We start from the raw sequence: 27,409 nt of genomic DNA, 5'->3' as shown, positions 1-27,409 counted from the left end.
GCAGTCCAGATGAACAGTATGAGCTGAGGAAGCCTCCTTGGAGGATGGAAGCAAATTAGTTTTACATAACTTCTATACACCCCATTTACTTTCTGCAACCCTACTTTTAAAACACCAAACAAACCCTAGTTTACTATTTAATATTCCTCAAATATAAAGCAGGAATTGACTACAATATTTTCAGAAATGTTAGCCTAATTCACAATTTCCATTATCCAAATTTCCTGGGGCTTGAGAACTGAAGTGGAACTTGGCTACTTCAAAAATGCCCATCCTCAAGAGTTCACCAGCCATTGTCTATCAGCTCTTTGGCAGCAGAAACCATCTGTTAATTGCTGCTCTCAAATGCTGCAGCAAGAACACAGCATTTTAATTAAAATGCCCCTGTTCTACCAATTGAACTTCATCAGGCTCTAGTGGGATCATATTTTTATGTCACTCAGAGCTACTTATTCTTGGAAAAATCATTTACCATTTCTTTATAAACATCTGAAGGTATTTTTATTAATATAAAATGTTTATTAATTAATTAAAGAATAAATATTGTTATAAATTAATGTTTATTAATTAGTATAAAATATTTATGTTTATTAATATAAACACCTATTATTCTGCTAAACATTTTTGCTTGCTCCAACTTTCTCTCAATAGATTTCTAAGCATCTTTCCAAAGCAGGATATAGTTTCAGGTTTACAGTGATTAGCCTACTGTACACCTGATGCATCAGGCTAATTTAAATATTATTTACTCCTTCATGCAACATTTGAAAATATGTCCACAGATCTTTCATTGAAATTTCTTAAAGCCTTCTACATACCATATGTTACTGTATTTATTTTGCTCTGCTGATAACAGTCTGTCTTGAAAACTCGTTACTAACTCAGGTGCAGTCCATCGTAGAGGAACAAGTTTCTTCTCATCTGTCTCAATATAATCTTCCTAAATTATTGATCAAAATGAAGAAAAACAAAACATTAAAAGGCTGAACATGCATTGGATCAACTTCCAGACAGTGAAAGTCCTTTCCTTAATATGTTTTTCTGTGATGCCTATGTAAAAAAATATAATTAAAAAAATAATCCTGTTTTCCCCATGTAGCAGAGAATAATGCTATGGAGGAAAGTCATTCACTGGTCACTGCATAGCAGAAAATCAAATGCCAATTTCTTGTTTAAGGTTTGGTACTTACAAAATGTTTTAAATAATGTCCTTAATTTTTCACTTCATTGATATACTTTAATATTTTGAATATTTTCATTAAGAAATATTAACTTTAACATTAACTTTTCTTTCAAATGTTTCCTTAAAATACATTAAAATTTGTTTGTTTGTATTTGTTTGTAAGACCACTGTAAATAGGACCAAAAAAGGGTAGATTTAGCAGAAGATTCCAGAAGCAAAAACTCTACTGATCTCGAGGAAGGTACCTATTCTGGTACATGAACTCACTACAGTTATTTGCCAGTAATACTTTGAAAGTTCATAATTCAAATAAAGGACAGTCTAGTATCAGTTCACAACTTTCAAGCATGCTTGCTGTAACCTTGACCCCTGAATCCTTTAAAAAAAGTGGTCCATGACAAGATTAACTCACCTTATACCTACTGAATCCTATACCATAATCTCCTACTTTGACATTTAAATCGGATGTAAGGAAGCAGTTCCGTAAGGCCAAATCACTGCAAATGCAAACAAACAAACAGTGAGACAAACCAGGAGGTCTTCAATGCAAATTCAAATGGTTAACAGAAGTTTCAATTCTTAGAACAGTCAGGTCACACTTTGAAGTATCAAATGAAAAACCAAGAAAACGATTTTTTAGAAACTTAGAATCTAAAAGTCAAGGACTTAGGCAGAGTTACAGGTTACAGTTGCAAGTAACAGGAGCAGATCAGTAACACAAAATGGTGCTAAGGACTCAGCATCCACTCCAGATACAATTCAGCAATCCCCTGTGCATGAGCTATAGCCTGATCCCACAGACCTAAAACCTGCTGAAGGCTGAGGCAAGCTGGGTGCAAGCAAGGTGTGCTCCTGGAGCTCCTGCAGCTCCCTTCCTGATCCTCCTCTGAGCAAATTAAACCAGTCCCTGCACTCTGAAAAACCAACTCATGTGCAGTGCAAACCCAAGCACAGGAACTGAGGAAAGTAATTTCTAAAGTACAACTGTGACCTAAACCAAACTTTAAGATAGTTTTTTTGTTGCTCTACATTTTTATTAAGTTTTAGAACCTACACATGCCAACAATTGATTCCATATCTCACTGGAATACTGTGGCCACTACAGCTCTATACAAACACTCATCACTTCCAGAAAAAACAAACACTGATAGGGCTTCTCCTTAGAGAGGATGTATTGGACAAGATTTCTTTTATGGCCAAAAGGCTGTCATTTCCCTTGGGCACTCCCACTGCTTCAAAGGAGAATCAGTTTAGAGCCACAGAGCCAAGCAGACTCTGCATTCTGGAATCCAAAGAACACTAAACACAGTGACAAGGCAATCACATTTAAAGCTTTCATACAAAAACCCTGGACTATTATGCTGTCCTGCATAAAAAAGGTCAAGCTGCAGTCACTTCTCTAGAGCAGTGTTGTACACTCTTAAGCATTCAAACTCCACACAGCATTTCCATGCAGTTATTTCATTCTGCTCACAATCCTCTCCTGGAGATTACCTGGGCTGTTCACATGCTACAGTGATGTCACCCCTCTTCACACCTATCACTGCATGGCTTTATTTTAACTGTCATAAGCAAAATCTATCAGCAATTCAGATTAAATAATAATTACAATATCATACTGAGCAACCAGTAATATCTTACATCTACAGTTAAGTTCCTTAAGTAACAAACCCATACATTACACATGAGCCAGAACTACAGACAGTCTTTGAAAAAGACCAACAGAAAAAATAATGTATTTCACAGAAGTCCTCCAATAACCAAATCACAAAGCTCTTGAATAGATACAGAATTTGCTTCCAGTTTCTACCATAAACCAGACCACAAAAACCCATGAACCAGCACTGCTGCTGTAACAATACAAAGAGGCCGTTTTAAGAAACCCATCATGCAAACTCAGAAATTTATGCAAGTTTAATGAAGCTGGAACTGTGGCTGCGACAGCAAAGAGCTCAGCAGACTAATTGCTCAAATATTTCACTTTTCAGTTTCAGAGAGGGGACTAGGCAATTAAGTGCTCTGGAAGAACTCTACCTTTCTTCTGTTGGCTTAAAAAAAGTCTCTGAAGTACAACTGGTCTGAAAGCCACAGCTTGTCTGCTACAAAGACAGATGATGATGTTTTCCTTTCCAGAGTCATTGAACTACACAGGTCAGAAACACATCTATAACCTTCAAGTATGTCCCAGAGCTTGCCAAATTGTTTTATACTATTTAAATAAATATCCTGGAAGAGAAAAATTGTTGGCTGCTTGAATTTACCACTAACAACAAAATCACTGATGCTGGAGCTTTACCACTTACTCTGACAGCATCAGGATAGTGTTGCTAGAAGTAAACATTACAATGAGAATCTTGCAGATCCACAGATTAATTATTTACCAAGTTTACCTGTATTTCACTAAAAATGTACTGTTGAATTGAATACCTACAGAGCCATGCTGCTGCAAGACAAGAAACTCATCCCTCTGTTAGACAGGTACAACTGGTATTACCTTCAAGTCATTTGAAATTGTTAAATAGGTTAAAAAAAGAGTTCTGTTCATCAGCCACCAGCTGAGTCCAGGCTTTGGGGCTTTTTCAGGGTTTTGCTGCTGTTTTAAACCTGCACCTTTTAAGACTTAAGTTTGAGAGTTCATTTCTCCCTGAACACAAGATCTCTGCCTTCCCTAGGCAGCAAGATGTGCATTAATAAGCTCCTGACTTGCTGAAAGGGTGATGCAAGTGCTGGCTCTACAGCAGAGGAGAGACTGACAAACTAAACGGTCTTGTGGCACCCAAGGTTTCACCATGAAAGCCAATTTGGAGAACAAGTACTCTTTGATATTTTAGTCATCTTAGAGGTTAAGAACTTCCAGTTCCTTAATACTTTAACATTTAAAGAAAAAAAAAAATTTGTATTTTTTGGGCAACTTGTTTCACGAATGAATTTTCCCAGCCTTTTGCAGTTACTGCCATTCTTTCAGTATTCAGTACATTAACTTTAATTAAAAATAATTATATTAATTAAAAATTAATCTAGCATTTCCCCTGATGGGAACAAGATTCTTCTCCTAGCATGATTACTTTGAAATCTGACTACCTCCTTTAGTGAAGATTTAAAGGTTCCACAAACAACATCAGTGAGAGAATACCCCTTTTAGTCAGATTTTCCTTCTAAACTCAGCTTTCCCCTTACTGCATTAGAAAGGGGTTTTTTTTCCCCATTTTTAGTAGTACAGGTAACATTACCAAAGAAGTTCTAAATTTCTGCAGTCTAATAAAAATTCACAGCCCATACGATTACCTGTAACTGAATTTTAACATCCCTCCTTTCACAATAAACAAATTTAATTTGACTTGGTCAAGAATTAATCAACCAACTACATGTGGACTGGCTTGGCACCAGGTGGTGTTCTATGGGCTGCAAACCCAAAGAGCAGCTGATCAGCTTTCAGGCAGGTGGAGCTCAACACCTTCATTAGCATCACACCTTCATGCCTCAGGCTATTTCACATGTTTGTGCAAACACAGTCTTCAACACCCCTGGATTTTAATGAAAACCCCCAGCTGAGTTTCAGAGTGCATCTGGAGTGACTGGCACTTCCCTGGAGCCTACCTGTGCACAAAGTTGTGTTTGTGCATTACAGCAAGGCCAGCAGCAATCTCACAGGCCATTCTCTGCAGCAGCATTATCTGAGACTCTCCCCTAATGTGCTCCTGCTCATTGCAGATGTAAGTTTTCAGGTCACCCTGTAAAAGAAGTTGAAGATATTTATTAGCCTTATATGTTGGCTGAATCCAAAAAATTTATTTTTAATAAAAATCCAACTGACCACATTACTTATTTACCACATTAATGCTCAAAAAAATAAAGTTCCTCAAGTTTCCAGTCTCCATAAAGGATCTCACAAAAGTCATCTAAGGCATTTGGTATTGTCCTTAAGGGTTTTTAATCTAATCATTTGGTAATTAACGTCCTAAATCAGACTGCCACATAAAACCTGTCATGCATTAATAACTTCCATTAAAAATAAACAGAGTTTGATGAGCCTCTGCTTTTAAATGAGATGAGTTTTCAAGTGCTCCAAATCAGCAAAGCTGTCTGTCTGGAAATTTGTGAAGGGCTGGAAGGGAGGGACTAGAGAAGAGTTTCAGACATTGCCAGCTCACCAGCTTTCTATATAAAAAGCATGGTAATACAGCCCATTCCAGTCAGAGAATTCTGATGATGGCAGCAGTTTTATTGAACCCAGGCAATGCTGAGCAATAGATATGTAATTAATGAGCCCACAGAAGCACTCCATAAATTACTAAAAAAAGAAGCTTTGAAATAGAGAAAAATAATTGAATACTGTCCAAACATTCAGGAAATTGAAGACTTATGTAGTAAGAGAATTCAAGCAAGGGAAAAAACAAGTTTCTCATGCCACTGTTGTTCATTTTCTCACAGTTTGATGTTCAACGCACCAGTCCTGTATTTTTGTTATTTAAAATATAGACTTTCTGAAAGGTAAGCAAATTAATATTTTAAAGACATTTCTGCATTGAGACTGCACAACGTATATCACAACTTGTTTCACCAGCATAACATCCTGGGCTTTGTCTGTGTCCATTGTTCTCCCAGATCCTGGGCCAGGAAGCTCTTGCCAGAGCAGAGTTCCAAACAATCAGGAAAGGAACAGTGTTTGTAACTCACAGGTTCCAAACGGCAGAGCCCAAGGAATACAAGCCCTGAACTCCCAGCTGAGCTGACTGTAGGTGGCAGCAAGAGCCTGAAGAAAGTCAGACTCTGAAATTGTCATTCATTAAAACAGCAACTGCTTGCTTAGGGCTTGTCCCAGGTGGATTAAGTTCCTAGGATGCCTGAAATGCACCCAGGAATTACTTTTTAATTTTTAAATGCATTAGCAACAGCAGTGCTGTGTGACATCCCTTACTGAGTAAATTATTCATGTAGGCACATATTTTTGTAGGAAAGCCAACTTTTATTAAATCCAGCACCTTGAAACATACTGGATGTATGTTCCCATTCTGGTCTAATTAAGGCTACAATCAAGGTTAAAAATATAAAATAGGAACTTTTGGTACTACTTTAAAACAACATTGCTTGTACCAAACTGGGGTGAACCAATGGCCACACTCTGGGGCTGAACTGCTCTTCAGAAGAACCTGGAGAAGCTGGAGTATGTTTCAACAGAGATCTTATGAAACTCCAGAAAGACAAATGCAAACTCTCACAGCTGGGAAGGAAAAATCCCCTGCAACAGCACCAAGTGAGCAGTGGCAGCTGGGCAGCAGCTCTGCAGGAAGGGACCTGGGCATCCTGGTGGGCAGCTCCAGTGAGCCCTGAGTGCCCTGGCAGCAGGCTGGGAGCAGCTCCTGGGCTGAGAAACCAGGCCCAGGCCCAGGGGAGGTCTCACCACCTCTGGTGAGATCACACAGATCCTGTGCTCAGAACTGGCTGCTCCAGAACAAGACAAACTGGAGCAAGTTCAGCAAAGAGCCACCAGGACAGTCAGGGGTCAGAGCATTTCCCCATGAGGAGAGGCTGAGGAAACCAGGCTCACTCATCATGAGAGAGAAAAACTTCAGCATAATGACTGGCCAGTACAAGTTATTAAAGACTAAGCCAGGCTCCTCCATGGATGGAGGATGAGAGAGAACAGGCATGAGCTGAAACATGGACAGCTCAGACTGAGTGTAAGGAAAACAGTTTTTGACATGAGGACATGAACAGAAGTGCAGGCTGCCCAGAAAGATCAGGCAGTTTCCATCCCTGGATGTTTCCAGATTCAGCTGGACAAAGTCTTGAGAAATCCAGTCTGACCTCAGGATGATATTGCTTTGAGGAGGAAGGCTGGAGACCTCCTGAGCTCCTTGCTAGCCTGAATTATCCTATGATGCTTCCCTGCCTAAAAGCAGACAGTAGCAAAACAGCAACATTATGCCTGCACTATTTTGAGAGCCACAAAATGGCCCTTTATTGACAGACTTTTTAACACAGTAAATATCAAAGGTTATATATATATCTGAATAAATGCAGTTCTGCAAAATTCACTGCAGAGACATCTAAATATAAAAAGCCCAATAATCATGCTTGAGGAAGGCTCTACTTTCTCTCCAACCTCCTCTGCCACTGCCTTTTCCCCTCCTCTCCTGGGATTCCATGAAGAACTAAATTTTGCCTTTCTTCCCATCCTTCTCTGTTCAGCCATTTTTGTAAGTTTTAATAAACCTTTTCTCTGTAACAGCCAGAAGCTGAGGCACACTTCCAGTCAGCACTCTTTGGCAGCTTTTTGTTTGTGCAAATTCCATACTGGGTTCATGTGAACTCCCAAATGGCTGACGTGACTTTCTAACCAGAAGGCACTGATGGTTTTAAAACTGATGAGATTTAAAAATGTGAAACATCTACCAAATTACATCTACTGAAGACATTCTACCAAATTGTCATAAACTGACAAATCCCCCCCTTTATTGTTAAACCACACACCACTGATAAATCTGCTCTTTGGCTCATATCCATATTGACCATGATCATTAAATAGATTCACTGAATTCTTTGATTATGACATTTACATTGCAAAGATTCTTTTTTGATTAGAACATGCTTTCAAGGGGCAGTAATTAAAAAAAGAACCAAGCAGACACCTTCCCCTAACAGCAACATCCCTAAGTAAGCTATAGAGCATTCCAGGCAAATACTGCATCCTGCTGATCTCATCTGCCCAGGGAATTTCAAGACTTGAAGAATTTCTGTAAGAATTTGATAGGCAAATCAGCCTCACAATATACATGCAACTTCCACATTTGAATAACTCTCCTTTTACTCATAAATTATGTCAATCCATTAGAGGATTTGCTGTGCTGACAAAATGCTGGCCACACATGGGCTGAGTAATATATTAAAGTTAATAAGACAGCTACCACTATTTTTAACCTGGCATCATTCTGCAATGTTTAACAGTGAACAGTTAACTATTCATAGCAGACTGCACCAACATACAAGGCAACTAATAGGGGGAAAGGGGCTGTTAGACCTTTTTGAGCATTTCTTTTTATATTTACTATTTTCTAAATAATTTTAACACAGGCAAAGCCTAGAATTTAACAGCTTAAATCACTTATGTGCAACTGACTTCTCTTGTTTCTTTCCCAGCTCTGCAAAGCAAGGGATACAGAGCAACTTGGGTTACATTACAAAATAGACTAAATGCTAGCCAAAACAGTTCCTGCACATGAAACCAGGAATCTTGTGTAACAGAAATGTATCAGGCCAAGAAAACAAGCACACCAGCCTGCCTGACACACTGCATTGCCACCCTGACAGCTGTGGTGTCTCTGCACTACAGTTTCCAGTGCCTCTGATCAAAACCTTTCAATGCCAAGGAGCCTGGGAACTGATAATCCAACAGGGCTGCCTGAGCACCAAGACAAGGTCAACTGGCCCTCAAAAGGCTACAAATCCAAGCAAGAGAAGTAGCAAAAGGAGAACACACTGTGATAAGCTATGAGTTGGAAGGAGTGTGAGTAAAACAACCTCTGTACCCTCCAGACTGAGCTGGTCAGCAGAATAGTCACATTTTTTGTTACTTAGTATGTCAAATTTGCTAAACAAGGTCAACACTGCCACTTGAGCCTCAAAAGAACTTGTCACCCAAAGATATTGAAACTTCCTATCTAATACAGCTCATCTTCCTGCCATGTTTTCCAGAACTACTGAATTCTTAAACACACAAGGGATTAAAACAAGTTTACTTTGCTGGATATACACAGACACCACCATAACATAAAGGAAAGAGCTTTAGCTCAGCATTAAACTACTGGCAGCTGAACAGGACCACGTTTTTCATCCTTCCCATTTGAACAACAGTCACCACAACCTTTAGTCCACCACTTCAGTTCCACCTGCCCTTATGCTTTTTCTGCTGAAGAATCACTCCAGTGTGTTTTAGAAATATCTCCATGCACCCCAATTCACTCAATTTCAGGGGAAAAAATACAGAGCTTTGAGATCAATTACTAGAAGTCTAAAAAACCAAAATAATCACCATTCCAACTGCAGTGATAAAAAGCTTCCTGACACTCCACTAAAAAACTTTTTACTAAAAAAACCTATTTAGCCACATCTTCTATTCCACCATGCTTCCCTCACATTTCTTCCTCCCCGTCTCTTCTCTGCACTTACTCCAACATTGCCACCTCCCACTCCTGGCCCTGACTCACAACAAGAATTAGAGATGGACAGGGATACTGAGCTGCTCACTTGGCCCAGGCTCTGCACCAAACTGCAAAGGGAACATTGTCCTCTCTGCCCACCCCTGGGTATTTGTGAGTGCAAAGAAACAAACACTATCATGTCTAGGAGATACTCAGCTCTACCAAGTAAGAACTCTCTAAGTGAGCCAGACTTTAATATGAAAGTTATGTTTAACTGACTGTAATATATGATTTTCTAAAACCAAGTTTTAGTTCACTTGGAATAGAATAATGAACACAGACATTTATTTTCCATTCCAAAGAAATTACCTAACTACACTCAAATTTGTAAAACTACCACTTTAACTGTCAAGCTAACTGCCCCCAGTTAAAGTGAAAATCTATTTTATCCCCTTAAATGAAATCCTTTCCAGATTACTCTGCAGGATCATGACAACTTCTGGCATAAAAAATGAAGAATCAAACAAGAACATTATTTTTTCCTATATACCTAAAGTAGGGCAATCTTTAAAAGCTACTCCATCTTCAACTTTAATTTGGTTTAAATTACATAACCATTTGAAAACATGGCAGCAACAAAATCTGATTTGGATGTATATCTGATAGACTCTATAAAATGCAACTCACTTTCCAGGATCCTTTTAAAGAAATTCCAATTTGAATAGCAGGTTTAAAAACCAGTAAGTAGTATTCTATTTCTACATTGAAAAACCTTATCTGTTAACCTTAGGCACAGATTTTTTAATTGCTAGCAAAACCAGAACATTTCACTTTGATCAGTCACTTAAAAAGTTCAGGCATTTCTTCCATTTGGAAAAGAAGGATTTTATCAGCACTTCTGCCTCATTAATTTACCACAGCTAATACATCTGAGCAAAAGAGCAGCATGGAAAAACACAGTTATTTAAGGTAACAGATTAATTGATATTTCTCCAAAACCTCAAGTTCATGCTAAGTAATTTAAATTGCCTGAGGCAACTAGAAGCAGATTTTTACACCTGAGTTTAAAGGGAAAAATTCTGCAGTAGTGCAACTGGTAAAAAAGATCTTGCTGAAATTTATAAAGGTAATCTGTCTCACTTCTGAAAGGCTCATTCCTTAGTAACATCTGTGCACTTCTGACATAATTTCTGTCTTGACATTTCCCAAGGAGCTCTGCTTTGGGTGACATCTACACAACAAACCTTAAAAGCAGCCATTGAGCCAATGTTTAGACAGCCACTTGGACCCTGGGGTTTGTTTGGTTTTAGTAATGTGTTATGCCACAATAAAACAATTCAAGTCTTTCCAGCCCATGAATCCAAATTTTTGTCTCTCGTGGCTCTGCACACTGGGCACAGTTCAAAGGCTCTGTAAATGCCCTCCCTTCCTCACAACATTCAGGAACATTCCAAGGACTGCAGTGGCTGAGCAAGGCTTTGAGCTGTCCCTCCCATTCCAGGGACCATGGGCACTGAAAGCAGTGGGAACACCCTTCAGTGTGTTCCTAGCTTTTCTTTTGGTGCCCTAGAGGCACAAGGCAGCTGCTTGGAGGGTAAAAAGGGCATGAGAAAGGAAATAAAAGGATAAGAATGCAGGGAAAAGAAGAGTACCATAAGAGAAAGGATCAGGAAGAGAATGAAGACTGAAACTGAGAATTCCAGCTATTCGAATCCACAGGACTGATACCAGAAGTGAGCTCACCATTGCATTTTAGCACAAAGCAACACAGCATGGGTAAAATTTGGGCACTCTGGAGGTAGAGGAGAAGGCAGAAGGGAAGAAATTCTTCCATTTTCCTAAATTAACATTTTCACATAAATGGTAATAAAAGCACATTAAGATTGCAGACAGCAAATATTTTGGATGTGATGTTGGTGTGTGCACTGTGTAAAAAAAGCTCCCTGCTATGACACCCTCTGCCCTCCAAGCTCCTTGCTGAAGGCAGACAGAGAGACTGGTAACTCCATTATCAAAGAACAGCTATTTGCCTCTTCAGAACACTCCACAAGCACTTAGAACATACATGATGAACTGAAAAGAGTACAAACAAAAAATTGTAATTGTGGTTCCTCTAAAAAAATAAACAAAAGCATTCCAAAATTCTGGTTAATCAAAAAAACAAGAAAGCAAAAGAAAAATTTCATGAGCAAAGGGCAGTAAATATACCACACACAACTTACACCAGTGGAAAAACAACAGCAGCATCTCGTATCAGTGCACTTACCAAGTCACAGAACTCAAAAACTAGGAGATAAGGAATGGCTTCCACACATTGCCCAATACACTGGAGAACATTTGGATGCTGAAGAATACTGGAGGGAAAAAAATACACTTAAAGCCAGGAAGATCACAGTAGAATGCAACACACTGAAATTCCTACCAGAAGTTTCAAAACATTACATGGGAGGGGGGTGGCAGGAACAGAAGGTGCAAGTACCAAAGGCACAGATTCCATTTGTACCTTTGTATTGCTGAAGTATTTGTACCTTTGTATCACTGACAGCAGCCAAAACTCACAGGATCTCAATCCCACAAAAGCCAGGACTGCCACATGAGAGTCACACTCATCCTCCCACAACCCCTCATACCAAAAATAAAAGCATGCAGCTCATGAACTACACCAAGGTACAGAGCTGGCTACAAGATAAACCTTTTTTTAGCCAAGTTAGTTCCCAGCCAGATCAGTTACTTTTCCAAAATTGCTCCAAAACCACTTGTGCCTATGCAGCAGAAGGCATGAAGCTTCTTCTGACAAATGCCAACAACCTAAGCCTAAATGCAAATATAGCCAGGATGTCAGAAAGCACCAAGAAGAGAAAGCTCTTCACTGACCGAGCTTTTACAGCACATCCAGGCAAGGTAAAGCACACTGAGTTATGTGAACACAACTTTTGCTCACTTTGGGTTGAGTGTTTTCCCATTTTAAATAAAAACATCACAGTTACATGGAAAGGGAAGGAGAGACAATTAACACTGGACAAAAGCAATAGCCATAATTTATCTGCAGCAGAATGAAGCTGTGAAACATTACTTACTAATAAGGTTCTCCATTCCTTAAGAATTGTTCTTGCTCCTTGGGACCTGCACTTGCCTTTAACTCCTTCACTATTACCCTTGCTACACTAGTGCCTGTGTAGATCTCTCCAAGGAGAACCTGAAAGAGACATTGTGTCTTAAATCAGAGAGGAACAAACATTTGTAATCTTCCAGAAAAGAAAAACAAAAGCTAAAAACATGTTGCAGGAAAGATTTCCTGGCTTTTTTACAATTACAAACAGAGCTTTGATAATTAAATACACATACTTTAATCTCAACAACTGATCTACAAGTCAGCTTTCAGAAAACATTTTCTAGTGAAGACCACTTATTTACTTAATTTTTTTCCCCAAAAAAAAATTGGTAAAAACAGGAGTGTATTAAATCAAATCCATGGAAGTGAAATGTCAAACTAGTGTCTAGTAAGAATCTACAGGTAAATTTCAAAAGCACAGATTAGTGCTGTGATTACAGCTAAAAAAATGCATGCAAGGAAATATCTAATTTCAACTAAAATTTTTTAATGCTTTTTTTTCCCTTTCTTGAGCAGCATTTGAAAGTAAATACAGAGGCCTAGTCACCTGAGAATAAGCCTCAATCTGTGCAATATGAAGAGATAACTCCTCACCTTTCCAAACCAGCCATTTCCGATTTCCTGGATGTAGTTTAGACTCTGACGTGCAACTTGAGACTTTGATCCATCTGTCACACAATGAAACAAACATAACACATTTCAAACCACTCAGATGGCCAAAGTCAGCAACTGCTGAGGAAACAATGCAAGCTTCTACAGGATTTATACCCAGCTGGGTGCACACATTCAGCTCAAGCACCAAACCCTAGTCAGATGTACATAAAATAGGAAGGTAATGTTGTGACAACAGCTCTCAAGTGAAACTTTTCTCAGGTCCAGCTTCTAAACTACACCAGAGCACACCCCCAACAAACCCACAGCAATTGTCCTGATGAAATGTGAACTTACATGTTTTTAACATGAACTTACATGGTTAACACACTCAGCAAGAAAGCAAAAAAGGTGCTTCCAATATAAAAGTATATTATAGCCTGTATCTGGGTAGAGAAAATAACCTGCTTACAAAAGTCTTCTATGTAAATAAAATAGAAAAGCCAAGACAAAACTCATTGTTTGTACATCTTAACAATTACAGTTATATAGAGTTACCATTTCAAGAGAAAGTTTGCCTGCTTTATTCTTCAGCCCAACTGCCCTATTTGTAGCTAGCATCTGGAAGGAGGACATTTTTCAACTAAAAATATTTCACATAGGAGCCCAGAGAAGAGGACAGAAAAGAAAACCCAGATCTTGGCAGAGGATGGGCAGTAACAATGGCAGACCTCATTCACCAGAAGAGACTCAGCAGTGTTGACCCCTCTGCTGCCCAATTGGTGAGGAACACTAATTGATTTAAACAAAACCTTCTCTTGTCTGAGAACTCTAGCCCACAATTTATCTCCATAAACCACATTTAGAGCAGTATTGTTGTACTGGAAGAGCCAGAGCTGTATAAATCGCTGTCCATGTGCTCCTAAGCACGGTGGAGGCCACAGCAGTGCAACCACATTTTATCCAAGTACTCAGGCACATTGCCTTCCTCCTGGCAAAACACTTATAGTGACAGCTTCATTTTAACAATTATGGCTACACAGAAGAGCTGACAAAAATTTTCTCTCATAATTTTTCCCAAATTTGTACAGCTGAGTCATTTGTACAACTGTGTCATTTGTATTAAAGGCACACTAAGAGTTTCTTGAAATTTGTACAGGAATTTTACTAGAAGCTTCCCTGAACATGTAACCCAAGCAGTATCCAGCAACCCAAGTGGTTTGTAAAATTATGTGAACTAGCACAATATGAGAGTAAGAACTTTAGGCTAAACTCTTCTTATAATTTGATAAGATGCTTAAGTTTCCTTTTACCAAAATTGTATTTTAAAGAACACATTCCAAAACCCTTTCCACACAGGGAGATGAAACCTAATGCTCTGTCTTACCAAGATCACATTTACTGCACAAATAGTCTACAGTGACATCAAGGAAGTGATGCAGCTGAGCAGCAGCACTGCTGTCAAGTAAAGGAATCACTCTTATTTCTATTTAAGGGTGGTAGCTAAAATCCAATGACAACTTAGCCATGAAGAAAACCACCAAAGAGCAGAAGTCACTAATGTCCCAGGGTATTTCAAACCCTTTAGGTATATAGAGATATAATGACAGCAATCTAGAGAGGGGCTTTTAAGGCAGTTTTGGTCTCAAGCTCTCTTAACCCTGCCACAGGTTAACATCTTAGAAGTAATATTTCCCCTTTTATCCTTTACCCTACAAAATATATTGGCCAGTTTATGGAAATTTGCAACAAGTTATTTATTACAGTAAAGTCAAACAAACAGCCACACTCCATTTTAGACACTGAAAATGCCTATTTTGGTTTTTGCATTAAAAACCAGTATTTTACCTGTACGAGATGGAAACTGGGAGGGAGTTGGTAAAGCAATATTGGGAACTGAAAGAGTAAACACTTCTGCTGGAGATTGAACAGATGGAGTATCTTCTGCTGGAGGTGTAAAATCTATTTCATCATCAAAGTTATCTTCAAATTCCTAAACAAAAGAAGTCTTAGTAAACAAGCTGATCCTTGCCTTTAAATAAGCACTAATACATTTCTTTCAGTTTGAAGGAGCATTGCTAAGGAATCTTAGCTTTTTTCCAAGAATAGTGACAGATATTTAGTGTTCTATTCCATACTTTCCATTAATTCCTGTCTTAGAGATTAAAGCATTGCTTTTAATAATCAAGGGGGTTTTGTTTAGTTGGGTTTTTGTGGGTTTGGTGATTTGGGTCTTGTTGGTGTTGTTGGTTTTTTTGCTTTGCTTTGTTTTCACTTTAAATGCTAGCCCTAGCTTTGAACGAAACAGCATGGACTGCTGAGGCCAGATATTCTCCATTTAGAAATGAGAGCAAAACTCAATTTTAGGAACACTGATTACAGATGTTCCAAAAGTAACAATTCTCTGATGACAATTTCTCAAGAGTTTTGCTACAGTGGATATGCATCTTCAGTATTCTTATTTGACAGACCCTACCTGCAGACTAAGGAAAAACAAAACACAAATACAACAAAAAAGTTCTTCACAGCAGATTGTCTTAAAGGTGCAACTTTTACTACTAATTCTGATAGCTGGTTATTATTTTGAAAAGGCATTAAAGATCCTTACTGCAGCAGGGAGCAATTAGTTAAAATAAACAGCTGCATCAGGACTCACAGGCTGTAGGAATACAATTACTGGCTGTTTCAGGAGAGAGGATGTATAGTGACACTACAGAACATCAGCACAATCAATAAATGTTCTGGATACCAGGATGCAGCTGAGAATATCACCTGTACACACATTGATAGCTTCAGGTCTTACCTTGAAATCTATCTCAGGGTCTTTACAGCAGGAGACACAGTTTGCCAGCAGAATGACCAGGACTACCAGAGTGCACAGAGACAGAATCACAAAAGATGAAGGAACTTCTGCTGTAGCTCCTTCTCCTAGAAAGAAATATGCATGCAATATTATATAAATATGTTTAACACCCTAAAAAGTTCCTTCCAAACATATTATCCACCTGCATTTATTTAAAAATGGGAGTCTGAACATTTAATCCCATGAATGTGATCAAAGCTAAGAAGAAACTGAACAGAGAGGACAAACTGGCAAAATACATCTGGTGATTCACCACCTGCCTGCAGCATTCTGGACTAACATGGTTGCCAAAGTGATTTGTTGAAGTTTATGATGAACAATGATAGCACCAAGCCTTGGGATTATATTTAAGTCAATAAATTGATACAAGTATCCAAATACAGAGTAGAAATCTGGTCTTTTGGAAGATATTTCCCAAGAGCTGAAACACCTGACCTACAGGAAGAGGGAGCTAGAAGAAATCCTCACTTAAACTGCACAAAATGTAAAATATATCATTACAAGACAGTACTCTCTCTTTCAAGAAATGCATTTGTGACAGTCTGCCAAACACACAAGTTGCTGTCACAAGTGCAATGGATGTAATCAGCTCCACACCATTTCTGTTCCTTGTGATTCACTAGGTGACTGTCTTCATTGAAGAACCTTAGATTTCTAGCTGTTTTACAAACACTTCAAATCATTTTCCAAAATTTTATATACAAACATTCCACAACAACACATTTCCTGAGATTAAGCCAGGTTATTACTCACAGGATCAAAAGCCTCAAATGGCATTTTAGAAAAATCTTAAGTTATTGCCAGGGGTATTAAACCTATTTTCATCCCTGTTTTCATCTTCAGTAGAGAACAAAGACATGTGGTTCCCTAGGAGACCTGAGCACACATCTGGAGGAGATGTTTTTGCTGTTGCTGTTTCTTTTCAAACAGGTACTGCCACAGGGATCAGAGGAGTAGTTGGACCACATCTGATTAAAATGTATTTAGCTATTACATCACTGTCAGAGTTAAACAATATCAGGTGACCTGGACTGACTGGATTTTACAAGAGCATTTGAGTATCAATGGGAATATCTGGCACCAGGACAGGGTGTAAATGAAGCCTCAAAAGTAAAAAAAGCAGAAGTTGATCACTTGTCAAGGGACACAAACTTGTCCATTACCTCTTAAACCTTAAAAAAACTGCAAAAATTGAGAGATTTGCAGAAAAAGCTTTTCATCATGTTCCACTGAACACTTACAGGATATTTACTTATTTTAATTACATGTAAAGTCTAAATTGCCATAATGAAAATCCTGCTTTAAAGTGTGTCAGCACACTTCCAGAAGGTCACATTTTCTGCACAGTTAGGACTATTACCAATACAACAAACGAAAGTCAGCAAAAATGGAAGATTTTCAAACCAGTGGTTTCTAGTTTCCACAAGAGCTTTGGCATTCTAACCTCATTAGGGACTGGGAATACTTCACTGCAGATACTGAGCATTGTTCAAACACAGATCAACAACCATGTGAGGCCACTCACCAGCTTTTAGTCATAATTCTGAACAGAACAAAGTATCTCTGAAGAGGGCTCTCAATAGAACAATTTATATTCATTTAAATCAAGTCTTCTATGTAACACAGTGGATATTTTCCCATTTCTAAGCATCAACAAGAAAAAAGGGGAAGATAACAGCTGATTTGTGTTTACTTCCTCCAGATGTTCAGTAGCCTTACTTAGGAGACTAAAAATTACCTGAACTGTAAATATAAACAATCTGTGAAGTCATTAATTAGCTAAATTACTGTAACAAACACACACAGCTAATATAGCTGCAGATAAAATTTAAGGAATTCCTTTAAACTCCTAATTGAAACCCAATAACAAAAGGTAGCTTTAATACAAAAAAAAGACCAAAAAACACCACCAACAAAAATTACATTACCAGGTATTACAAAGTAGAATTATTTTTTCAGACATTTTTCCAAACCCATCACACTTGATTTCCAAACAACTTCCTCACCTTCACCAACGATTTCACTGAAACAAGAAGCCAACTCACCTCAGACTACCTAATGAACAGATGCAGATTTTCCCTAACAAACAGCCAGGAACACATCACCACAATCACAATATATCCCTCCCAGTGAAGATCAAGACTCCTGAACCCCCTCAAATGTTTCATGCATTGGCTAAGTTGGCCAAGCCAATGCCTGCACACTGAACTCAGGCACACAAGCACTGTTGTTACTCATTCCTGCTATTTGAGGACTTCAGACCAGCTCCTCGAGAGCAGGGTGCAAAGCACCTCAACTGCCAAGTGTATCAAACACTAAAAAATGCTATCAAACTTTATTTTGGGTTTCTGGTACACTCTAAGGTCTCTTTTGGCTAACATGAATTTTACAGTGACTTCCTATTCCCCACAGAAACTGAGGGGACAATTCCCTTCTCACCAGAACCTTCTGCTCCTAACCCCATGTCACCTTCCAGGTGGCCTTTCTGAGCAGCCTCTACCAAAACCTGAAGCAGCTCTTCAGAGTTGACTTTACTTCCCTCAATTCTACTGTTTGTTTTCAAGACCTGGCCAGGGGTTTGTGGCCCCAGAAGTTCATCTCCTGCAAGGACATCAGCTGGCCATGATGGTCCCTCTACCCACAAACTCTCAGCCCTGCACCACCCCAGCTACAGCAGCACAACCACAACTTGTATTTACATAAACATTACCATGCTCACTGCAACTCAGGATCCCCACTTCTGACCCCCAGCAGGTACAAGTTATCACAGCAAATCCAGCTAGCAGGATTCAAGCTCCTAATGATCTTATGTACAATAAAGTGAGACATTTACTTAACTCAAAGTGGTTTATTTAACTCCAAGTGAGACATAATGAGCACTATCAATCACAAGCTGCATTTATTGTACATGTTAGATACACAGCATATGTATTCAGACACTTCATATGAAAAAGATACCATTTCTGCTGGAATTCCTTCTGTGAAAGAAACTACACATTTATCAAGTCTAAAGTCTAAGCCTTTCATGCAAGTTACACTGCTCCCTATAAGGTAACCATCTCTTTTAAGTGTCCTGGAAAGAAGACAGAAAAGAAAAATATTGCTGCTGTTCATTATGTTACTTCCTAACCTTTAAAACCTTTCATAATTCTCTAGAAATGAAACTGTGTGAACGAGCAGCAGTTAATTGGAGAAAGTAATGATTTTTTTTTTTTTTAAAGGAAAGATCACCTTTGAAAAGGCAGCTAATCATTAATGGTCTGTTAAGATGGAAGTCATCTAAACTTCCAAAAGCACAAGACAATTTTCACATAGAAAATTATGAACAGAAGCTTTAATACAAGAAAAATGCCAATTATCCTGGGCAAGTTTCTGCAACAGTTACAGAACAGCATTCCAGATGACTCACACAAGTAAAAGCCATTTACTAAGAATTACAGAACCCATCTCTGTTTGGATAAACTTTGAAGTTTCTTACATAGCAATTAATAAGTAATATTTTTAATTTGCAGGGTTTTTTAAAAAATTAATGTAAAGTTAAGTATTAAATTATGGCAACCTGTAATTGGGCTAAAATTTATTTTAAGTGAAGCTATTTTAATAGCTTGCATGAATACATATTCAGTGACAGAAGTTACTGATTAAGTATTGGAACTGGTCTTTGTGACAAAGTGCTGAAAATCTGCTGCAGTATAACCTCATTTGCATTTTTCAACTATTTCCATCCAATGATTAATTCACTGGAGCTTAGTAAAATGACTTGGAACTAGAAGATGTTTAATACACCCTTTTGTTTGTAAATTGTGGAAGTATGAAGCAATGACATTTATTTTATAGTCCTGACTGAAAAAAGCAACCAGCAAGAAATCCATTCTAATTAATGCAGAGGACCATTTCATAAAGTCATCTCACAAGAATTTTCCTAAATTTAAAAACCTGTTAAAAAACATTGTGAATTGAAATAACTTTAATATAAACCTGGATAAATTCCAATAAACACTCAATTTCATAATTATTACAGAAGCTAAGATTCTTAATATCATACATTGTGGAGGAGTTAACAGATTTACTTAGCATAGTAGTTTAAAACCTTGCCATATTTACTGTAACCCTATGCAGTAACAACTTAAGGCATCTTAATATCTACCCAGAAGTCAGAATCTGTTCTTTAGGAAAGGAACCACCAAACAGATTAAAAAATACTCTCTCTAACATGCCAACAGTAAAAGGCTTCCTGTCAGCTAATACGAACAGTCTAGACTAGTTTGCTTTGGTAAATCCAAACTACTTAAGCCAGAGGAAGAGGCCTGGATTATATCAGTCCTGTATTACAATAAGCAGGAGATGAAGTGCAGCTGTGTCACTCTGTGTTACTGCAAGGTGAATACAACCTAATGCTTCACAAAGCTCTGTGCTAGGACATGTTCCATCCCAAAATGGCACCTAGATGGTCCTAAATTATCAACACAAAAAACCAGGTATTCCTTCAAAGCTACACAGGGTTAAATACATCTATGTTATTTACCCACTTTTTAGAAGTACACTGTATCATAAACAAATCAAAGCCCTGGCTGAGGCAGATATTTAATTAGCAGCTACTGGAGCAGATTCCTCAGCACCTCTGAAGATGCCATTTCCTAAGCATATTCTTCACTAAAGCCCAGATTTGAGCACAGCACATGTGGAGTCAAAGGCTGTACACGGGCAAGTACATGAACAGGCTCACGGAGGAAACGATGATGATGAACTGTGCTGGCATTCTCAGGATCAAGTACAGACTTGAGAACACACCCGTCAGTGTTTATTGCAATGTTTCAAGGGCTGGAAAATGTTATTTTCATACAAAGCATATTTCAAAGCAACTTCTATAGGTCAGGATTCCCTATATCTTGCTGACTTTCTTTTACATCACCATTCTTCATAAGACAGTTCTCCAACCACCAAATTCAACACCTAAGCAAACATAAGTTCTTTTTTCACTATGACTGTTTCCCTTCTCTATCCCATCTCCCAGTCTGCCCCCGATACTCAAATACTCTCATGTATCCACCTGTGGCATCCTTTGGTATCATTAATTACAAGTAATAAGCATGCCAACTAGCCAAATATTCCATCTATGTTTACTTGTCAAGCAACAGCCTCCACTCAGAACGACACAGGACCAGGTGTAGCTGCCCATACACGAGGGATGCTGGGCTTGCCTTTCTTCTACAGATTATGAAAGGCCAGGATGCCTGAACTCTTGATTTGGGTTCGGTGTGAGTAATCACATTATTAAGGTCTCCACCTTCAGAAAACTGGGCTAAAAAATTCAGGATACCACAGAGTTCTAAGCAGAGGGAGAAAGAAAAGTAAATGTACATTCCAGACACGAGCGAGTGCACTCATAAAAGGTGTTCACTACTGCCATAAAGGCAGCGTAAGGCACAGATAAATTAAGCATTATTGGGGCACAGTGAACTTCAAGGGAGCATCTGATTTTAAGCTTTCAGCACAGTAGTTGCTATGCAACAACAGTCCCACTGCATAAGCAAGAGCCCATTTCCTTTCAAGAGCAGCTATATAACTGGCACTAATAGCTATAACTATTTCCAGCACAAATCTAGCATGACAGCAGTCACTTAAACTGTCTCTTGGACACACTCAAATTATATGATCATGAACTAAGATTCTACTTTATGACACCAAGTCAGAACAGCACAGTCTTTAAAATACTAATGAATGACCAAATCCAATTTTGTTCCCTAGCTAAACCCAGGGCATCTTTCATAAACTTTGTCAGTTTACTTACTCTGCTTTTAACAAATATTAAAGTAACCACATTTAAAAGTGTAATATCACCCTAATTTATAGTGGTTTTGACAAATGTGATTTTAAAAGCTATCCCAACTTTCCTAAATAATGCTGTCATTCTGTTCTACGCCAGCAATTAAGTGGGAAAGTGCTATCGACTCCTACCCAGCTCTCCACAAGTCAGATGCAGATCATTATCTTTCCCTCATAAAGAGTTTCTCCTGCATTTATTTACACCCTGAAGTCTGCAGAGGTTTGCTACTAATAAGCACAAAACCATACAGACAGAACCAGGCCTATAAATTCAGATGGCCTGCAGGTAACAGGCAGAATACTAAGCCAAACCTCTATTCAAAATTATTTTAGACACATCTATTGTGTAATGCCTGATTTGTATGACAAGGTAAAGCACAACAGACACTGCAACTCCTCCATTGCACAACAAAAAAACCCCAACCAAACTCAAGCACATTTCATTCGTTACCACATTCCTGTAATCTCAATTTTCTCCTACTATGCTCCATTTAACAACTGAGCAAAAAAAAAGCATCATTTTCAAGATTAAGTTTCAGAAGAAATGGGTGCAGTACCATTATTGAGTTGTGCAATGCTATAGCACAATGGGCTTTAAAACACTACATTAGAAGGGCATCCAAATCACCAACCTTCAACTGAGATACAACACACACAAACAGAAGTTCTGAAGGAGTGGTATTTGCATTTCAGACATTCTTTTGAAAATAAAATGAAGAGAATTTTAGTGTGAGAATGACACTCCAAATTCCAGTCAGCCCTTTGCTTTGAATGGCCATTACCAGTACAGTACCAGTACCACAGGAAGAAACATTCCCAAGATCTCAGAGATCTTCACTGCCTTGCTGTTCTCAACACAATGGCAGCACCTTAGTGAAATCTAAAAGGGTCCCAAATGCCTGAAGTATTTCAGGAAGAGACTGGAAATGTTCCTTCATTGAGCAAATCTCTAAGAACAGACACACAACACTGCTAAAGGAATTTTAATGTTTCTCAGTCTACACCTGAAATTTTCAGCATTCAGATTCTTAGTACTTAAGACACTCAACTAAAGCACAAATGTTTACTATCTTCAGAAAATAACCCAGAACAAACTGTTGAAAATATTATTAACTGAAGAGCTGTTTCAAAAGTCTGTCTTCTCATGACATTATTGCTACCCTTAACCTGGATAATGCAAAGGTCTAATGCATTACCAATAAAAGTAACCTTCACTATAATGTACCCTTTTGCAAAAGCACTTTATCACCTGATTTTATTCTTCCTTCTATGAAAAATTCTACTTCTAGATACAGTCTCAAGAAAAAAACAATCTTAGGGACTTAAAGCTACAGCTATCCAAGTAACTTGTGCACAATTGTACTTACTCCTTCTGAAAACAAGAAGCCGTAACTAACAGCTTGTCAATAAAACAATTTCCTGGCTAAACCTGAATTGTGCCACATGGCCTAAATCAAAGTCTGGCACTTGGAAAGGTACAAGTAAAATGACAAGACTTCAGCTGTAGTGTGGGGAAAAAATCAAAAGTCAAATACAAGTCTGTTCCCATATTCCTCTAGACAGAAACTGAGACATTTCATCCCTCTACTTGACTTGTCCATTACAATCCCTGTCTTACCCTAGAACTCCATTAGGTCCCTCATGGGGCAGGAGGGTGGGATGAAAGGCCAAGGCACATGCAGAGACAATTCTTTTGAAAAGCCAACAGCTTTTCTTCTTTACAACAATCAACCATCAGAAAAAAGAGTAACAAAGACAGCAACAAGGCTATTTCTTACAGAGTGTTCCCCATGAAACAAAAATGCCTCTGACACTCCTCCAAGCTATCTTGAGTTCTGGATATATTTCTACAGTGTCAAAAGCCAGTTACACAGTTAAATGTGTGTTTTGTGGACACATGACCCTGAAATATTACTGTCCTATCCAATAAGTTACAATATTTTCAAGAAGAAATCTTAGCTACTTCATATCACAACTGGATGCGAAGTCTACGCCAACAGTTCTTGGCAAATTATTTCTGTCCTCCCATTTGTCCTTAAAAAGAACAGGAGTCTATCCTACAGTATAAGCCAATATTTTTTTCAAACTACTTTATCCCATGTTCCCCTAAATGCTTTTACAATGTGGTTCAAATGAATTTCTTCTACATGTGCTTAAATCCACTCCGTGTGTTAGGGTGGCACATGTTACATATCCTAAGGCAAGAATATCCAGGGCAAAGCTGGACTCTCCTGGAGCACAGCATCTCAGAACAGCACTGCTCTGATCCTCCTGCTTCTGAGCACTTGTCCTGGCCTGCATATTGGCTGAACAGTTAGTAACCAGCAAAACTCTGAGCTGGGATTAGTTTTACATTACTGACCTTATTCTATTATCCTACAAGTCTTCCCAGTAATGTCAGAGAATTACTCACATAACAGCATACTGCTCAATTTTAATAAGGACTAAATATAGGCTGGTACTTCAAGTGTTTACAGAGTGAGATCTGTTTGAAGTTTCAGTGCTAGAATCTCATGTTTGCACAAAGGCATCTTAAGACAAGGCAAAAAATATCCATGTTAAATAATTACGTGCCTTATGCCTTCATGGCAGTGTTTCTGGAAAATCTGGGTAACATCATCATCTTGCAAATGCACCACTGACTCTTAATTGCATGTATGTGCATACATGTACATACACTCACAAAATTCTGCTGAGCACACTTTATTCTGTACTGCTAGTTGTTGGTTTTGACAATTAATTCCTGCTCAAGTACTTTTTTTTTTTTTCATCTGCTATACCATTTCTCCAACAATGAGGCATGAGAGTTGCAGTTTGGTTTTTTTAACATAGGATAGACCACAGTAATTCAAAGTAGCATGAGATGGTTCCTCCAACCACCAGCAAAGCATTACCTGCAGCATGGAAACCAAAACAACAGTATCTCTTTCTCCTACCATTTAATAGCAACACAAGCCATTAAGATACAATGCCTTTGAAGAGACTAATTTCAGTTCACAGGAAAGAAATCCATAAATGCAATTTTCATGTGATGGGATTTTCCAGAATCTTGATTTTATAGCAGATGCCTTTCCAACTCCAATGTACAGCTGAGTTAAGAAATGCAGGAGAGAAAGGAAGCAGCAGCATTTTGAAAAAAGAGCTTATTAGATCTGTTTCTCATCCCTATTTATTGCTAAAGGATCCCTGGGCAGAACAGGCCATCGAGAAAGTGATTGATTTTGGAGAACTGGATCTGATCTACGGGCTGCAAGCTTAAAAGTCAGCACTAAAAAAAATCTACTGTTACTATTTTCTACACATCTTTCATACCACGCTGCAGTGGTAGTCCCAAAGGAGTCATATCACTGTTAAGTCACTACAGTGATGTTTTCTTATCAGGAAGGAAACTTTTGTAAGTGCAGCAGTGTTGGACAAGGTGTTACTTTGTACAGCATTTCATACTGAAAATCACTCAGAAGACCATTTACTGACAATGCACTTCCCACCACTACCTTGCCTAAGCTACATATGGCACACCTTGCTACAGACAGCACTTAAAGCACACGTGCAGGCTGAAAGGACTATCCTGACACAGTTTGTACATTTCTGCTAATAAAAGTTGACAAAATGTTTCTTGTATCTAGACGTTGCTCAAGACCTTTCATAACAGCAGCACAATGAAAACAAAGAGCTCATACAGAGCAACAAAAGCATTGAAGCTTTTGCAAATTGTATCCAGAACTGTATCAAGCTGCAGACACTAAGTGCCCAGACCAAACAGAAAGGCAGCTCCAAAATAAAACCTAAGGAGGACTCTATGACTCCATGTGCTGTCCTTCTCCTGCAGAACTGCAGTGCTAGTACTGAAACAGAACTGGGATTTTTGCAGCTCTGGCATTACACTGCCTGAGGTCCCTTTATCCCACGCAGATAAACTGTGTGTGAACAGTGACTGAAACCAGACTACAGCAAGCATCCAGAAAATTACTCCCAATCATATTTACCTATCCAGAATGGTGGATCTCACAAAATCTTTTCTATTTTGGGGCACAACCAGCACCCAGCAATGGGTCCTTTCAAACCAATGCCCAGCGCCTGATGCTGTGCCAACAAACCTTCAAACCTTCTCTGATGAGTGCTATCTTAATATGCTGCAATGATACCTGGGGAATTATTAAATACACCCAAGCATTCAAGACATGAGAAATTGCTTCAGAAAGTGACCTCGTCCTATGAGGACTCCTTTAGTTGTAGCAAAGTCCAGACACTTTACAGCCACAGGCAGAGAAAGCAAAGCAAACCAAGCCTGTGAACAAAGCTCTGCGTGGAACATCCCTGCAGGGCAAAGTCAGGGTTGGCTTCTTACCTCAAATTCACAAACACAAATGAAAGATAAAAGACAAATTTTCAGTTCAATTTTTTTTAGTTCTATGATTATTAACTGCCTGGGACAGAAGCTATAAAAAGAAATACAGGGACAAGTAAACAAGTTCATCTTGAAAGGGGAGGAAGGATAGACCATTCCCATGAAAGGCACAGACCACAATTCAAATCCTCACTGTAAAAGCAAGATTTTTCTTAACTTCCAGTGATGCGAGTTGCTAACTTGCACACACTTAGAAAATGGCTTTTCTTGTTATGTGCAAGTCACAGACATTTTACATTGCACCAAACCACAGGCCACAATTGCAATTTGGCCCCAGTCTGACAGAACTCCAAGTAAAACATCAAGCCAAAGCAACCCAAAAGCAACAATTTTCCCAGGAGTATATATGTACTACAGAGCTCATCTTCATGCAAAAACAAAAAAAAAGTGACTTCATCTCAAAGTTTTAACTTGTCATCTGAGGCCAGCTGACTGAATATTTAGATACTTCAGATTTGTACAGCTGCATGAATATTTAGATATTTCAGATGAATATCTCAGGATACTATTTACCAAATTCTAATAATTTCCTCCTGGATCCTACATGACCAAGTCCATCAGCAGAGACTCCCTGCCACTGACACCCAACTGGACCACTCAGTTCCAAGGCCAAAGCTCTCAAAAAGCAATCATGCAGGCACCAAGTCCAGCTCCTCACTTCAATTGATCAGACTGTGCAGTAATCACAAATGTGAAACTGAACACACCTGCTAAAAATGCTACCATCTATTCAAGTTTTACAGGATAATAAAAGTATTTTTGAGTCCCTCTTTGTATTTGCAAAGACTTCATAGAGCACAGAGATGATGTAAATACTTTGTCTGACATTACACACACACTTGATTCAGATGCTCAATGGAATTAAGGTCAAGTATGGAAATCCAAGTCAGAACTGAGAGCCTGAATGTACATGTAAAGCTTTAGCACAGTAAAGCAGCCATGGCAGTTTGTGATGCAGTTTGGCTGCTGAACACTGCTGCAGAAAAGCAGTGCCCAAATGTCCTTCCTTCAGCCACACAGCTGGTAGTGGAAGTCATGTTAGGCTGATGCACTTGGGGAAAATCACCAATACTCTGCAGGTGAAAGACAACTTCAACACTTCAGCCTTGAAACTCCTTTCCAGCACAACTGCCCCAGCTCTTACCTCCAGCATAAAGTCAAACCTTAAGTTCAGAACTAGCACAGTACATATCAGTATCCTTTTTTTCCACTCACAGAATAAATTAAATCTAAGTTGGTTAAAGTATTTTTAGGCAGTAGCATATTCAACAGCTTGTTTTTCATA

At 38.6% G+C, this 27,409-nt stretch overlaps 1 protein-coding gene across 1 annotated transcript in view; it reads right to left on the bottom strand.

Annotated features, from left to right (window-relative positions):
* The window catches only part of LMTK2 (lemur tyrosine kinase 2), a 41,997-nt gene that overhangs the window by 11,436 nt on the left and 3,152 nt on the right, over nt 1–27,409 (bottom strand). Inside the window, exons 2-9 of the mRNA XM_059861485.1 lie at nt 15,831–15,955; nt 14,876–15,020; nt 13,031–13,104; nt 12,402–12,520; nt 11,591–11,678; nt 4,781–4,914; nt 1,596–1,680; nt 819–940 (exon numbers count right to left, since the gene is read on the bottom strand). Coding sequence (XP_059717468.1) covers nt 819–940; nt 1,596–1,680; nt 4,781–4,914; nt 11,591–11,678; nt 12,402–12,520; nt 13,031–13,104; nt 14,876–15,020; nt 15,831–15,955 — 892 coding nt within the window. The remainder of the gene's footprint in view (nt 1–818; nt 941–1,595; nt 1,681–4,780; nt 4,915–11,590; nt 11,679–12,401; nt 12,521–13,030; nt 13,105–14,875; nt 15,021–15,830; nt 15,956–27,409) is intronic.

This window comes from Haemorhous mexicanus, chromosome 17 (genome assembly GCF_027477595.1).
Source record: "Haemorhous mexicanus isolate bHaeMex1 chromosome 17, bHaeMex1.pri, whole genome shotgun sequence".
NCBI classification, from domain to species: domain Eukaryota; kingdom Metazoa; phylum Chordata; class Aves; order Passeriformes; family Fringillidae; genus Haemorhous; species Haemorhous mexicanus.
Note: the sequence above shows the minus strand (reverse complement) of the source record. Positions and strands in the feature narration are given on the sequence as shown.